At 38.7% G+C, this 17384-nt stretch overlaps 2 protein-coding genes across 2 annotated transcripts; both read left to right on the top strand.

The window, feature by feature from the left end:
- Positions 1–1478: 1478 nt before the first annotated feature.
- Positions 1479–9544, top strand: cfap206 (cilia and flagella associated protein 206). Its single transcript, XM_042503880.1, has 12 exons — positions 1479–1608; positions 2605–2688; positions 3059–3149; positions 3809–3997; positions 4259–4426; positions 5516–5730; positions 5906–6025; positions 6908–7106; positions 7219–7359; positions 8086–8279; positions 8524–8667; positions 9001–9544. The coding sequence occupies exons 1-12, from the start codon at positions 1501–1503 to the stop codon at positions 9220–9222; spliced, it is 1875 nt and encodes a 624-aa protein (XP_042359814.1). The 5' UTR covers positions 1479–1500; the 3' UTR covers positions 9223–9544.
- Positions 9545–10717: 1173 nt separating this feature from the next.
- On the top strand, positions 10718–16928 carry LOC121955882 (peptidase M20 domain-containing protein 2-like). Its single transcript, XM_042503966.1, has 7 exons — positions 10718–11150; positions 12962–13110; positions 13829–13971; positions 14055–14209; positions 14836–14971; positions 16504–16611; positions 16750–16928. The coding sequence occupies exons 1-7, from the start codon at positions 10740–10742 to the stop codon at positions 16926–16928; spliced, it is 1281 nt and encodes a 426-aa protein (XP_042359900.1). The 5' UTR covers positions 10718–10739.
- The last annotated feature ends 456 nt before the right edge of the window (positions 16929–17384 follow it).

Below are 17384 nucleotides of genomic sequence, written 5' to 3'. Positions count from 1 at the left end.
TTTTTTTTTTTTTTTGCATGTGCTCTTTTGTCTGCGTGTTTTTTTTTTAATTTTTCTTAACTGCCTTCCCTTAAGGCATGGGGTTGTCATGTGACCTAAAGTTTAGCTCTTAAGTGGAAATCACCGTGAAATGTGACTCTTATTTCTTGTGTTACATAAGACTCAGTGTGCCCGGTTTACAGGCTGCAGTCTGAACGGGCTCTTAGTGTCCCGATCTCCTCCTCTACATGTACTGTAACAGTCTTAACTGAGTCTAGCAATTTTTCACCCAAACCATGCTATTTATGTCGTGTCTGTTTTTATAATAAATGTTTTAATAATCCTTGTTTGAGTGAGTTGTCTATTCCTGTTCATCAGGCAGACCTCGTAGTGGAGTTAATACTGAGTGTTTTCCACTGTAGTAGCTGCAGTAAATTCCTTTCCTTAGTCTGCCTCAGCAGGAAATAAATGGGAAATACTCCAGTAAGAATGGAATTTCTACTCGTCCCATCATATGCAGCCAGTGTTCAACGTTGATCATAATTTAAGTAAAATGCTGCTCTTTAAATTTAACCCTTTGAAACCTGGAGCAACGTCATCTTTTTGCACACTTAAAGTTAGGGAAAAAGTGTCGTATGTTTACTATAAGATTTAAAATTCTGTTACAAAATAATTTTAATATTTATGCACTTTTCCCAGATCATGTCTTTTTTTTTTTTCTTTTTTGGAACAAATGTTCAGGTACTTTGTACTTTTTGCATCTTTTTTTGTGGGTCATTTCTTGTTTTGTTGCTCATTGCCTTCTTGCAGTGTCTCTGAAAGATATCAAGCCAACTTCCTCAGGTGTTAAGAGTTCATGTAGAACTGTGTTTGGTCAAAATTGTTAAATTCAAATGCCACTGTTTAATAATGTATAGCTCATGGGTGGGGCGTTACAAGTGAAATCTCCAGTCATTGGTCTTGCGTGCAAAGAAGGTGCGATTTACTTGTAACTTTCAAATCTTGGTCCCATCTGATTCTGATTCTGATCTCACATTGTCCGAGCTGCCTCATTATGTGGGCTGAAAGGTTCTGGCAAAATTAGCTCTGATGTAATGAAAAAGAACTGACAAGATGGACTACTACTAATACTACTATTGCTGCTAAAGATTAAAATGTAATAAATGCAGCAGTGTATGCAAAGCATTTATCAATTCACCCTGTAGATTTTTACCAGAGCAGATATACAAACATGTTTCTTTTCCTGCACAAGAATTCTAATTATTTTTTTAAAAGAAAGTTGAAAAAAAACCAAAAACATTTAAAAACACTTAAAGTAATATTTTAATCATTTCATATGTAATTCAGCTTCTGTTTGCAACAACAGACATTGCTTCACTCTGGCGCGCTCTAGTGATCACTGACATGTAGTACATCAGCGAGGCACACAAGGCAGCGTTTCTATGGCAACCAGTTGTCAACGAGCTGGCAGCTGCATCGGTACCAATTAACTGTCGTTGAGTTAAATAACTTTGAGTAGAAATGTCTCGAGCTCACGCGGAAAGCGTAATTAAAACCATTATCCGTGAGATAGTGCAGGAGTGTGCGGTGAGAGGACTCTCGGTGTCGGACACTTTGGTGGCTTTCATGGTCAGTAAACCGGTGAAACGGTGCTCACTGCTGTCGGTCGAGCTAACGCTAACTAGCTAGTAACCGGAGCTAACGCTAGCTGGATGCTAATGCGTCACAGTTCAGTCCAGGTCATTTTCACACTGCTTGTGAGGCTTTAATGTAATTCTTTAACTTTCTTAAACTTTCCTCATTCCTCATAGACAGTGTGACAGTCAAAATAGTCTGAAACTTTCTCTCCTTCTTGAACCCAAGAGCTCCAAACACCATGGGCGGATAATAAGACAGTGGGTCCCTGGGTACAGATACGCAGAGGGCCCCACCACCTCATAGAAGCTAGACATACAGACACTTTACTTTTTGTTGTTTTTGAGTCTGTGGTTGTTTTGCAGTTTTTGTAGTCATTTGAGTGTCTGTAATATTTTCAGTCCCTGTGTAGTCATTTTGAATGGCGTTTTAGTTAGTTTGTGTGTTTTTGAAGTGGTTTTGGTGTCTCTTTGTAGTTATTTTGAATCTCTGTAGTTGCCTTACACGTCTTTGTAGTTGGTTTTGGTCTCTTTGTAGTCCTTTTGTATCTGTAGTTGTTTGTGTCTCTTCATAGTCATTTTATATCTCTTTATAGGATTTGGTTATGTAGTTATTTTCTGTTTCACTGTTGTCTTTTTGTGTACCTTTGTAGTTATTTTGTCTCTCTGTGGCTATTTTGTATCTCTTTGTAGATGCTTTAAAACTCTTAATAGTCATTTTCTCTTTCTTTGTAGTTATTTTATGTCTTTTTGTGGTCTTTCGCGTCTCTATTGTCTTTTTGTGTTTCTTGGTTGTCTTTCTGTGACTCTATTGTGTTATTTTGTGTCTCTTTGTGGTCTCTTTTTAGTCATTTTAAGCCTATTCTTGGTTATGTTAATTTGAGTGACATTTTGCAGATGAAGGCGAAGGGCCCTCTAGGCATTTGCTGGTAGGCCCCTCCATTAATCCATCCGTGTATTTGTGTATTTTTTTCTATTAAAATTTCTCTAGGTGAAAGCTGTTGTGCTGGACCCAAGAAATGGCTTTAATGTTGATCGAACACTGACCAAACAAGACATCCAGAAACTAGAAGAGGTGAGTTATTGTATTTGATTTTTGAAAATATGCTACAGCTAATACTTGTGACGTTAATGAGTTTGTTTTCTGAATGACTAAAGCAGGGATTTTAATAATACTGTGTCAATGTCATGTGGTCTTACCCCCATCAGATCAGAAGTTTTTAATTATTAAATTCTCCTCTATATTTTATTAATCCAGTCACCTGTAAATATTAACTGTTAATTTTATTTCCAAACATGATGTTTACAAACGTCGTACTGCTTGATTAAAAAAAATGGTGTTCACAATGTTCATACTGTCCCTTCTTGAATGAAGACCGTGTGAATACTGACCCTCCGACTTAACTTGGCGTGTTTCTAACCTCCATCTGCCATCATTCTTTCAGCTGTGTCTGGATAAACTAATGCAACAGTGCAGCCCATCCCTAGACACAATCAAAATGCAAGTGTATTTTGATATGAATTACACCTCCAGACGTAAGTTTTACTGCGTCAAATGACACTCAAACACGTAACATATTAATTCTTTGAAATCTGGATCAACATTACTTTTCTTGAGCTGTGTGGTGGTTTTATTTCTTTTGAAAATATTGGGAAGAAGGCAATGAGCCACTTGGCAAAGGTCCTGCAAATAGCAAGAAATAAGTAAAAAGTGACAGGAAAATTACCTGAAATTTTGCTTAATTAAAAAAGTCTATTATAAATTATGTCACAGAATTTCAAATTGTTATATAATTTAAACAGTTTTAGCACTTTTTTCCAGGTCATTTTCTTGTTTGTTTAATTTATTCAATTTTGCTCATAAATAGGTCATTTTCTTTTACCTTTTTGTTAATTTCTTGCTAGTTTTGGGGTCATTTGTCAAGTTGCTCTTTGCCTTCTTACTATGTTCTTGAAATAAAATAAAGCCAATATCCTGCAGTTTCAAAGGGTTAACACACTTCAGGCGAGCATACTAATTGGCTTAGTGTAGCTAATAATTTGCTGTTTGCTTTCAAATTAATTTTACATTTTCTATTTTTAACTTTGAAAGCACTTCATATTTACATCAAGAATATTTTAGAGAAAAGAATTCAAATTCCCGATAAGATTATGCTATGAATATCATGACTGAGCAGGTGCTTGTGTGTGTGCAGGGGAGTTTCTGGAGGAGATCCGTCAGCTGTTGGAGTCCAGGCTGAGTCCCGTGAGCAGAGAGATCACCGACAGCAGAGTGAAAACACGGGAGGAGTTAGACGCTCTATACCGAAAAATCGTCACCTACATCCAGCTGCGCTCCAGCATGGGCTCACCCACAGATGTCCCCACCGTGCAAGAGGCTACAGGTAAAGGACAATTCCAACCATTTTAACCTCTTACAAATGATGCTCCAGTGTCTCAGTCAGTTCGAGACATGAGTGTGAACGGTGCCAGCTTAAGGAATAAACCAGTAAACTACAGCTAGCTTTTCTAATATGTTTGAACCCAACTACATGTTATTTTTAATGCAGCAGCTTACACAAAAATCTTTTGGAAGAAGAAGAGTTGATAATTATCAGTGAACTGTGTCCTGATTCTTGATTTCTTGTCCTCTTGTCTCATCCCAGCCGCCCTGCAGAGCGTCTTCCCTCAGACTGAACTGGGAACTTTCATGGTGCTCTTAAAGAGGGACAAGGAGCAGCAGCTCAGTGAGCTCTCCATGATCGTCTCAGGGATCCAGCTCTTCAACAAAGCCAGCAAGAAGGGAGGCGAGGACACCAACCTCCATGGACTAAGTACAGTACACTGGGAAAAACATTACCCGCAATGTACCAGCACATTAACATATTAGACAGACGAGGTGCTTTAGCAGAATATTTACATTAACGGGTAACTTAGATATTTTTCAACCTGGGCCCTATTTTCTCCTGGTTTTGTGTCTAAGTGACTAATGGCAATGAAAATTATTTTCTTAGTTTGAGAGCTGCAGATGGCAGCAGGCAAAACAGACTGCAATGTCACGATAGTGGGCAACTGCGCAAGTACGTCCATTTAAAGTTTTTTTTTTTGCCACTGACAGGTTGGCATTGTTATTTTATATGTCTGACTGCATTGTGGAAAGGAACCTGCAGAGATAGATCTTTTTGTTGGCTGACAGAGAGTAAATATTTGAAGTTTCAAAATATCAGACATAACTATGTCAAACTATGTCAAACAAGACACCAGTATCATTAACCCTTTCAAAGCTGAGAAAACTGCCTTGATTTCTTTTAAAATCATGAGAAGGAGGCAACAGGTAACTTAAGAAATGACACAAAAAATGGCAAGACATCAGTAAAACATAAATTTACCTGAAAATTAGCACACAAAAAAAAACAAGAAACAGACCTGAAAAAAGTGCTTAGAAAATTAAAAGTATCCATTTCCTGTAAAATATTAATTCGGTTGAAAAATGATACAGTAAACTAATTTTAAATATGTAATAACGACAAATAGAAATATAGTTTTATGGACATTTTTTTTACTTGCTTTAAAAAAACAAAACAACTACTAATTATTTTCAATATGCGGGACATTTCATGCTAAGTTGCTCATTGCCTTTTTTTTCCATTTTCTTCTGAAAGAAATTAAACCAATTAGCTCAGGTTCAAAGGTTTAAATATTTGTGAAAAGTGCACAAATGCAGCACAAGAAAACTGATGTGGATCCAGGTTTCAAAGGGTTACGTTTGTCTACAATAGAAGAATCCAGTCCATAGAAGTGTTTTGTTTATTCAGCCAAGAGTGTGAACGTTTCATTTTGTGTATTCAACTGCTAGGTTATCTTCCTCACTATGATCATGACTGCAGTTTATCATTATGGTTTTTCTTACATTCTCTCCACAGTGCCTGAAATTCTTAATGAAGCTCTTCCAGTCACCAGTAAAAGCATCGAAAACGAGCTAAGTGTGTCGCAGAGTTTGGCGTGGAAATACACAGCAGTGCTGGAGAGGCTCACGCAGCCTGACAGTCAGCCTGCAGACTGTGACGTGCCCATTGTCCTGCTCAAACAGGCTCTCTACAATGTCAGGCAGCACGAGGTTTTCCTCAAAATGTTACTGGTAAGACAATTATGATTTGTGTCAGTGCGGTATTTTTTATGTAGTGTAAATCTGTCACTATTATAATTTGAAGACATTCTTTTTCAAAGCTTATTATGTGAAAGAAGGCAGGTGAATTCATGTTTGATGTCTGAGTGAAATATGTATGCTAATATGTTTTTACCTTTACCACCAGGCTGATGCGCGTTCATGTGCCAAGCATGTTGAAATCCTGCAGACTGAGCTGTCGTCCCAGCTGAGGCTGCTGAAAGAAACTGTCCAGTCAAAGACGGCTGTACCGACTGCAAAAGTTTTTGTGAGTGTTGCTGCTAAGTTGACCTTACATCTGTCTCCTTCTTGTGAAGTCAATATCTAAAGATGGCCTTGAGAGAACGTCCTCAAATTTGTCACAAATGTTAACAAATGTAAGTGTATAGAGGTACAAGAAATAATCTTTGAAGTTTGTTACTTTTTTTTATGCTAAATAACTTTACAAACTTTACCAAAAAGTTCTGTTTTGTCCTTTTTTTTGTTGTGTTTCTAGTTTGTGTCTTTTTATTAAATAAGAAAACATACTAGTATCACTGTTGCCTTTGTAAATAATTTTACAACATATGCTTTTAATTTATTTTGATCTTATTTTATCTCTTCCTCACTTTAAAGTTGTTGATTGATGAAGGTATGCTGTGTGATATACACCAATTTTAATTCCAATAAAAATTTAAATTAAAAAAAGGCACAAACATCCATTTGGACTCTAGAGTGACCCGATTGTAATTTGGTGGTCAAAGGTCAAGGTCAATGCGACCTCTCAAAACGTATTAACTCAAGAATTTGTACACTAAGTATAACAAAATTTCATTCTAATGTCAATGGGATAAAAAGATAAAGTGATGACATTTTATATCCAAAAGGTCAAAGGTCAGCTTCACTGTAACTTCATAATGTTTCGTAAAACACTTATCTGGCTTTAATTCAACATCATAACTCAGGAACAGAAGAGGAGACATTTGGTCAGAGGCTGACACTAATCTTGAAACTGTGCTGATTGTAGAGAACTTTTATTCTCTCAAGGGGAAGATGTGTGTGAAGCATCCATGTTTTTACAGAAATGAATTTAAACTGTAATTGCAACTTGATGCTTATTCTAGGTAAATCTACAGCCCAGTGTTTTATCATTCTCCATTTCGTCTTTCAGCCGCTGTTTAAGTCCCTGTCTAAGGCATGGTGTGGACTTCAGGATGAGGCGGAGCTGCTGAACGTCCTCGGTAACATCATGCACAATCTGCAGCCCTTCGTTGCTTCTCAGGCCAAGATTTTTTCGGAGGCTTATTTGGACGGCCTGCTGGAGGCCTCAGAGGTGAAGACGGACCAGCAGAGGATGACTGAGTCCTCAGGTACGGCTGATGTCACCACAGTTGTATTCTGTGTCCCACAAGTCCTTAAAACTGGGCTCCACGGAGAGAAAAAGAGTTTAAATGTAGTTGTTGTTCTTATTGTTCCCTTCAGGTGAGCGTATAGTTCCAGCTGAGATGAAGACTCAGGAGTGGCTCCTGCCTGAAACAACAGCCAGTTTTAATGAGCTGCCGCTCCAGTATGATGGAGTCTGTGGCTACACGCTTGTCAGCAGAGATGGGCTTCTGCTTCCAGGTACTGTTCTTACAATACACCAGTGTGATATCAGAAGAGGCATATAGGTAAAGGCCTATGCAAGGTGTAACCAAACTGTGTAGGACAAAAATGTGCTATCATAGCCTTTTTCCTTGCTGCATCCCACTGCCTCCCTGATCTCCAACCATCCATTTTTTACTGCGTATATGGACCGAATCACCATGATGTCGTGCTAACAACAGAAGTTGCTTCCAGATAGAAAACTGGCTAGTGTTTTGAATTGCTGAGATATGTAAATTTGACATACTAATTTCTATCAGTTGTCATTCTCAGTCATAACGCTAACATAAAAAGATATAGAGTTAAACACGGTGGTATGAGCTAACTGACATTTATGTTGTGCTTATTTTATTAACTGTGTTGCTTTGATAACATCTTTGAATAACTAACTTCTCCTCTATATTTATCATAAGACGGGTGTCCATTAACCTTCAGCTGCACAAACTGATTTAGAAATAAAGCTGCTTATGTTTTGAACATCCATCGCCAGGCTTCTGGGAATCTTATGACCAGAGGAGGAAGTCGCTTAACATCACTCAATGGAAACACAGTCATCTCGCAAATATGTTGTATCTACATTTATAATAAATTATATATCACTTAAGTTTTGCACAAATCTGAAATGGAATATGATGAGCATCCTTAATCTAGCCGGCTGTGTCTGAAGTCCATTCAGTTTGGATATATTTGTCACTTCTGTTGCAGGTAATCCACACATTGGAGTCCTCAAACACCAGGAGAAGCTCTATGTTTTTAGGTCCAAAGAAGCCGCCTTAACATTTGCGTCAAGTCCAGACAACTTCATCACAGAGGTGGCAGAGAAAGCCAAGCAGTCCCCAGAACTCATCCAGCTGCTCAAACTCCACCAGCAGTTCTCCTGCGTCAGTCCTTACCCAGAGGTCAGCACACAGAGCCACAGCTTTAACACACAAATCTCATAGTGCAGAATACATTTTATCAAAGCTACCTGATGTTGGATTTATCATTTTTATTGATGTATTTCTATTATTTATGACCACATCTGGTGGTACAAGTAGTATGGAGCAGCATATCCTTGCATGACACTATCTGCCCAGAAACTTTTTTCCTTCACATCCTGTGGGAGTTTATTCCCAAATTTGTTGTGGCCTTGTGGTTTTGCAGATGCAGCCAGGAGAGAGTTTACTGGTGAAGCCCATCACAAAGTGTGAGAGCGGCACACAGACGGACCTCCACCCAGTGGAGACAAACATCGTCAAGTCGTATGAGTGGAATGAGTGGGAGCTGCGGAGAAAAGCCATCAAACTGGTGAGCCAGAATTCATTACATGCAATTTTGTGTTATGTGAAAGAATCCTACTTTTTTTCAGCCTTCCCTAACATAAAACATCAGGCCAGAACTGCATTTATTATATTGAGAAATAGTCAATATAATATAATAAAAATAGATTCGGATAGAATAACAGTGTAATCAAAATACTGAAATGCATTATATAAAAACATCTGGATAAAATTAAAGTGGGTTTTTGCTAAGTTTTTAGTAAAGAAATTTGATCGTCACAAATGTCAGCTTTGCAGTTACACAGGGTTACAAAGGGTTAAAAGTAAATGAAACAATATCTTTTGAATGTGATAATTGTAGGCGGATCTGCGGACCAAAGCAACGCGCTCCATGCAGACTGATCTGAGCCACATGAGACGGGAAAATGCCACCCAGACGTGGCTGCCCAAGGACGCCGCCTGTCAGAGCAAGAGAGACGGTGAGAGCAACGTGCCCAAACCTCAGACCTACCTGGCTGGTCTGAGGGGACAAAGAGACAGACACGTGGTCAAAACCAACCTGACCAGGTCTGTGGATGAGTAATCAAAGTGTCCAAAAGAAAAGGAAACATTTGTTGTTGAGTAAAGAAAAAAATATCTAAGCATATTATTGCTTTTATTTGTTTTGCATCTGGGTTGATAAATGAGGACTTCAGACAAAAACTTTCTAAAAGACAATAGCAGGGCCAGATAATGCAGTTTAACCCTTTGAAACCTGGAGCAACATCACTCTTTTGTGCTGCTTTTGGACGCCTTTCATATACTTAAGCCTTTGAACTCTGAGCAAATTGGTTTTATTTCTGTCAGAAACATGGGAAAAGGGCAATGGGCAACTCTGTAAGAAATATTCAACAAACTGCAAGAAATAAGTAGAAGAAGTAGTATGTCAAATAAGTAGATTTAGAGAATTAGTTTTATAAAAAAAAAAAAAGGGAAAATCTTCTAGACAAAAAAGAAAAAAAAATATTAAAAAATCTTTTAAAAAAACAGGGAAAAAACTGTATGTATAATTATCATAATTACATATTTAAAAAATTAATTACTGAATTATTTTGTTTTTCAAGTCTTTTATGCCGTTGCATTTTCTGTCTTTTTGTCTTTCTCTCTTTTCTTTCTTTTTAAATACATTTTACTAAATTCTTGCTAATTTTTGGGTCATTTCTTCTTTTGCCCATTACCGTCTTCCCCATGTTTTGGAAACAAACCCAGACAATTTGTTCAGGTTTCAAGATGTTAAAGCATGCATTTCTTCATTTTTATACAGTATGTATGTATTACTATGGCTTTCAGAGCTGTTTTAAAATAGCTGTTTAAAATGCATGCACATTAACAGGTTAGTAAGCTTTACGTGGGTTATAAGACATTATAAGGGCAAAACCACAGGCTGTAAAATGAATGGACATAGCCATTGTGATATCACCCACTGGTTTGTGAACTGTTGTTTTGAAGCATTGATTTCACAATTTTGGCCATGGCCAACTTGGTTTGTTGGAGCCAGAAGTGACCATATTTGGACAATAGGGTGGAGCTGTGGAGGAGTGAGGCATGGATCTTACTCATAGAGCAGCGACTCACAGACAGTCTGTCACTCAAAGCGACCCCTCCCTTAAATATGCGTCACTTTAAGCCATAATAAATATAAACGAGTAAGTTACATAAAAACTCAGCCCCTGGTACAGTTGTGTATTTTGAAATTAATTATAGAAACCAATTTTTTTGCATCAGGCTGTAAAAATGTTTATTTCTGCTGTAAAGTTGGGGATTGACTCGCTCTCGGAGCCGGTCTCTGGTGGCCATCAGTGGAACTTCTCAGACACAAATGCTGTTTAAACTCTGTGTGTGTGTGTGTGTGTGTGTGTGTGTGTGTGTGTGTGTGTGTGTGTGTGTGTGTGTGTGTGTGGCTATTTTGAAACTAGACAAATTTAGCCCTGTTGCTGGGTTCACAGTTGACTGTAACTTGAGAGTAAGACTAAAAGAAGTCGGTGATGAAAGCAGACATACAGTTACACTGTGAGCAGCAAAGTTAATGATTAAGGAGCAATAAAACTTAAAGTAAGCACGATGTCTGCGGGAGCAGAGCTGCTGCTGGAGCTCAAACACAGAGTTGTCTTCAGTATCGACGAAGCGGCAGCAAAGCTGCACAGTCTCAGTCGGGACATATGGAGCTGTCCGGAGCTGGCCTATCAGGAGACCGAGTCTCACGACAGACTGGTGGCGTTTTTCAGTCAGGAAGGAGGCTGGAAGGTGGACGCTCACTACAAACTGGAGACTGCGTTTCGAGCCACTTGGGGAGGTGGAGACAGCGAGCGGGCAGACGTGGTCAACGTGGGTTTCCTGTGCGAGTACGACGCCCTGCCGGGGATTGGACACGCGTGTGGACACAACCTGATAGCTGAGGTTGGAGCTGCTGCGGCTCTGGGGCTCAAAGCTGTGCTGGAAAACACGCAGGACAAGCTTCCTGTCCGCGTGCAGGTAGGACTACACACCTGACCGCTGCAGTAGGGGAGGACGGGGCCGGTTGTACCGGTCAACACAGCGCGGTCCTAATGTTCAATCATTGGGTCTCATTCGTGAAACGTGCGCAGAACGAATTTGTGTCTAAAGAGTTAGCAGAAGAAAACTTAACTGTGTTGTGGCATTCATTAATATGTTAGTGGCTCCGATATTTTCACAAGTCGGCCTACTAATAAAAGCTACACCTGCCTCTGAATGCTCATAGTGCTTGTGTGAATGCGAAATGCACATATATATTATTAGTCATCATTGGAAATTATGATTTTAATTTGTATGGTGCTCTATTATGTTTACAATATGCAGATGCCCTCAAAACATATAAGTTAAACATGTCAAAAGAGTAGAAATACAACACATTCGGCTGAATTAGTTGGCAATGAGCAGATTCTGAAACAGAGGAATGGCGTAGATCCTTCTTGGATGTTCAGAATTTCAAAACAGATAACTAATGACACACAAGCAGCAGCTTTTGTTCATAGTTGATGTCAAATTTTTAACAGTTTTCTTTATTTTTGAAGTCTTGTAGTGTGCTTTGTTTGGGCAGGTAAGCTCACTGTAGCAATAATCACCTGAAGTTATGATTCTCTTATTGAGAAGCAGAACAGGTTCAGGACACAATGTTCACTGGGATCTGGGCCAAAAGTCAAAGCATTATGGGTAATTACAGTGCAATCCATGTTGTAAAAATTGCGCTACAGTAACAGTAACACTGTTTAAAGTGCTGACTGCTTTAATTTGAGGCTGTTTATTTAGATGGACATTCATGTTTATGCTTCTGCATAAATATTCTGGAGACAGTATGTGTTGCATACCATTCTCAAGAACATGATATCTCAAGAAAGTCTTGAAAAGATTTTTCACATTGGCACAAACATTCACTTGGACTCAGTGATGAATAGATAAGATTTTGGTACTCACAGATCAAAGGTCACAGTCAGTATGCTCTCGCATCTGTCTCACTCTGATGAACATGACATCTCATGAATGCCTAATAGGAATTTCTTCAAATTTTGCAAAAATGTCCGCGTGGACTCAACAGTTTACTGAGTAGAGTTTGGTGCTCAAAGTCACGGTCAGTTTGACTTTGTCTCATTCTTATGAACACAATATCTCCAGAACACCTTGAGGAAATTTCTCCAATTTTGGTAAAAAATGTTCACTTGGACTCAACAATAAAAAGGTTAGATTTGGTGTTAAAAGTTCACTGTGACCCCACAAAACATGTTTTTGGCCATAACTCAAGAACTCATGTTAATTATGACAAAATTTCACACAAATGTTTAATAGGATATAACGATACTGTCATGACATTTCATATCCAAAATGTCAACGGTCAACTCCACTTTGACATCTCAATGTTTTGCAAAAACAGCTTTTCCGGCCATAACTGAATGACATTTGGTTGGGTGCTGAATCTGTGACACTAATCTTGGGTGCCCACCTTGAAACTGCCACAGGGGAAGACTTGCCTAATGCACCACATGTGCTAGACCCACTTGTGCAGTCACTGATATCTATTCATTTTTGTACTGTATGAAAATCAACTTGTGAATTGAAACTTGTGTTAATGCACTGATGTGAAGAGTTTACCTGTTTATTACAGTTGTGTCATTTGGACATATTCAGTGCTGGCTGCTGAAAAGTATACCTGACGTGTTAATAAAACAAACAAACACTAAGCAAATATGGACATTGTGCAAATTTTCCTGCAGTGGAAGTGTAGCTGTGCTGCAACTATGTCTCTTGCTCGACTTATAGTCTCTCCACAGGTGACGGTGCTGGGGACACCAGCCGAGGAGGATGGTGGAGGGAAAATAGACATGATCAGGGAGGGAGCATTTGAAGGCCTGGATGTGGTGTTTATGGCTCACCCATCAAAGGAGGACGCCACATACCTGCCCTGTGTGGCTGAGCATGAGTGTGTTTTTTTTTTTATTCTTAGTTCAAACCCAGCTAAAAAGTTTTGATTCTAAGAAGAGAACATTTAAATGCAACCACTGAATGTTTTAGTAACGTTTTCAGTGGCAAGTTTTCTTTATGTTCCGAGAATCAAAAACATCAAAAAATCAAAAAAGTGTTTTATTGTTAATATATCACACACACACACACACACACACACACACACACACACACACACAACACACATATATTATATATATATATATATATATATATATATATATATATATATATATATATATATATATATATATATATACATATATATATATATATATATATAAATATATTTTCATCATAAAAAAAGGTCTGTAACAGTCCTCAAAAGTGTTTTCTGAATGTTGCTTTGTTCTCATGTAACTTTGTGGAAACTTCAAAGTTACATTTAACCTTACAGGAACCTTACTTGAAATGATAAACATTCTTAGAACGTTGTTTGAACATTAGATTAAAATGTTTTCCTTAAAACTTTATTGCAGCTTGGAGGTAACATTGGCCAATGTTGTGGGAACGTTCACTGCTAGCTGGGAATGTCCTGTATAGATGATTTATTAGTGCTTGTTGTGTATGCTGCACACACAGCGTTCTTTACTGGGGGCCTGGTAATGTCTCACAGTGGACTGGCCTTTAACTTTTACCTGCGGTGAGTGACGTGTGCTTTGCGTTGTGTTTTTCAGTGTAACTATCAAGTATCGAGGTAAGGCGTGTCATGCCTCAGCGTACCCCTGGGAGGGAGTAAACGCGCTGGATGCAGCCGTGCTGTGCTACAACAACCTGTCTGCGCTCAGACAGCAGATGAAGCCAGACTGGAGAGTTCACGGTGAGCAGCGGATGAAGCTCCGTGCTCGTGTGTGGCTCTGAGGAGTTCAGGCCGCTCTGACTGCGTCGTGTTGTGTTGTTTAGGGATCATAAAGCGCGGTGGAGAGAAACCAAACATCATCCCTGCCTACACTGAGCTGGAGTACTACCTGAGGGCCCCCTCACGGGCTGAGCTGTCCGTCCTCAAGGCAAAAGCTGACATGTGTTTCAGATCAGCTGCTGTGGCCACTGGCTGTCAGGTAATATGACATACTTTTATTAACAAGAGACAGGGTCTGACGGTCATGGAAAACCTGGAAAAGTCATGGAATTTTCAAATAATTTCAGGCCTAGAAAGTTTTTGAAAAACTTAATACATCATGAAAGTTTTGGAAAAGACATGGAAATTTGTTTCACAAACCTGTATAATAAATTGTGCGTTCAAGGACCATCAAATTTGAAAATTCAACTATTATTTCTGTTTTTATGGATTATGACTTGATATATGGTGGCTTGGAAGGTATGTTTTCTTTTCAAGACATTTTCAAAGAAAAGAAATCGCCTAATTGAAAAACAAACAAAAAAAAAAAGCCAATTTTTTTCTTTCAAAATTGCAAAAAAAATGCAAAAATGTCCAAATAAAAATAATTATTAAAAAAAAAAAACCCAATTTTTTTTGTTTCAATATCAGCAAAAAAAATATCTCCATAAGTTATGTCATCATTTTATCACCTTACTTTCCTGACCACTGGCTGTCAGGTAATTTGACATAATGTGAACCTAAAACTGCAGCTAAGCTCATGGCTTTAAAAACAAATAAAAAATAAGACTTTTTTTTGAAGGTTTTAGTTCAATTTAAAGTCATGTAGCTTCATATGTCTTTCAGGTTGAAATAGAGTTTGCAAGAAATCAATTTGACAACATGCTGCGCATCGCTGCACTGGAGGATCTGTACGAGACGAACGGCAAGGCTCTGGGGGTAGACTTCACCACAGATGAAGACGTGCTTAAGAATGAATCTGGTATGTGTTCATCCTCTGTGTCCAATGACACCTCTGCGTATCAGGCTGCCCTAACAGTTGCCATCCGCCGTCACTTCATAATGTGGCCAGACAAACTGTCATGTCTGCATGGTACGCCAGAGGATGCAGTCAGATTGAAACTCCTCTAGTAACAACAACAGAATATAGGGTAGGTGGGAATAGTGATGGATGGGTCTAACAAATACTGGACTTTCATGTGAGAGTCCAGTGTTCACTTTCCGTCTGAATGGGATATTTTTTCTACACCTTCATGTGCATCTTTCCCCTTATCCAAACCATTTGTGCCAGCTCGTTCTTTTGTTGACATCCCGGCGTTGGTTGCCAGGTGCTTTGGTTGCCTAAACATAACCTTGTGCAGCAGCATAATCCCACCATGTACTTGTGATAGATGCGGAAGTCCACTTAAAAGCGGCAATATGTGACGATTTGTAATGAGAACGTGTTGGTTTGAAAGGGGTTGATGCCCAATGTCACGTCCAAATATGGAATATTGAAATGTCTGGAGCAGCTTATGCCACCTTGCTTATTTACCTTTTTTCCAGACTTTTCCGCTGGCTGCGTACTTGTTCTACCTTGCAAATCTAGCTTCCCTCTTTCATTCCTTCAGCCACTTTTTTTCTTTTTTTCAATGTTGCCTTTGCAATAAATCCACATGTCCCAAAACTTTCATAATATTTGAAAGTTGGTGCGCTTCTTCTTCTGGGGCATGCGTCTCTAAACCTGTTCCGCAAACTGTTTACTGGTTGGTTTGTGAACAACACACAGAGCTGACCAACTTTGTCTTATAGATAAATGTAAAATGACCACAACCTCTTAACACCACATTACATGGCAGTTTGGCACATAACATGTGCAATGCTGATGGAAAGTCAATTACGATCCTTTGTTGTGGTGAAAACAGGAATTCTCATCATGGAATGGGTTATGGTTAATATTAAGACCCCACAGGTTCTGTAAAGAATGGAAAACTCAAACAAACACAGGACTTTCACCCAGGAGACTGTTTGTGTCCTGTGTGAAGTAAAAAGTGAGTAAAAGTTAACATTTACTTCTTTTAACTTTACATACTTGCATCACCTTACGTGACACACTTATGTCATTCTACATATCTCTCTCTAGCTTTCTCCACATAAAAACTATCACGCTGTTGTTGTTTTTTTTCTAAAGTGGTTTTAAATTTAAAAGAAAACAGGACATTTTTCTAAACCAAAATAGTTTGGCTGGCTCAGCCTATGTAATTCAACACATTACATGAGTAGAGTTTGTGGCCATTTCATGTATTTCTGTCCGGAGCGCCCCCCCCCCCCCCCAAAAAGAGATTGAACAGAGATGAATACTCTGAATGATGTCCATATAATGCTCTGCTCCTTTCACCTGATTATATCCCATGTCTTCATTCCAAAATGCTTAATTTGTAAGAGGGCCTTATTGAGAATGTGCAAATACAATATGCATAAAATGTATAAAATTCTTGATTTTGTTAACCACCTCAGTCTCCTCTCTGTTATCAGGCTCCACAGACTTTGGCAATGTATCGTTTGTGGTTCCTGGTATCCATCCATACTTCTACATTGGTTCTAATGCTTTGAACCACACTGAGGAATACACTGTTGCTGCTGGTATGTTACATGTGGCTATGACAATATTAAAAAATGTTGAAATATTGCCATGTTGCAGTTTGTTAGTTTGAAAAGTATCAGTGTGTAACGTGTGCTGATACATGCATGCCTGACAGTGTGATTGTGGTTTTGTCTCAGGTGATGACAGAGCTCAGGTCTTCACCCTGAGGACGGCTAAGGCTCTGGTGATGACGGCCCTGGATGTGCTGCTGCGTCCAGAGCTGCTGCAGAGGGTGAAGCAGGAGTTCACTGAGGCCACGCTGAAGGAGGACAGGAGGCTGACGGGAGAACACACAGAGCAGTCTGCAAAACACTGAGGGTCCTCCCTGAACACTGATTTATTACAAGTATTTACAACGATTTATTTATTTATTTTATTTTTTGCCATCACATTGGCCTTTTGTCTGTTTCATGGAATGGGCCTCAATACACAAATTATTTACAATTACCTACAATGATTTTGTTGTAAAACGTATTAATCTCCAGATTTTAATGTATTTTGTTTAATCTTATTCATCCATTTATTCATTGTGTGTTATTATTGCTGTTGTTTATTTTTCATATTTTTCTAAGGTCTTTTCATTGGCAGTGATTGATAGGTTTGTATTGTTTTTGTTCCTCCAAAAAATTTAGATCAGAAGGTCAAATAAAGTTCTTGGTGGAAAAACAAATGTTCCTCAGACTTTTCTTAATGAATATGATAAAGTTTTATAAAGTCTCCCAAACAAGGAAAGCAGCAACTCTTTTGAAAGATACTTTATTTCTTAACAATA

Source organism: Plectropomus leopardus, chromosome 16 (genome assembly GCF_008729295.1).
Source record: "Plectropomus leopardus isolate mb chromosome 16, YSFRI_Pleo_2.0, whole genome shotgun sequence".
Taxonomy (NCBI): domain Eukaryota; kingdom Metazoa; phylum Chordata; class Actinopteri; order Perciformes; family Serranidae; genus Plectropomus; species Plectropomus leopardus.
The sequence above is the reverse complement of the archived record's forward strand: the minus strand, read 5'-3'. Positions and strand labels throughout refer to the sequence as shown.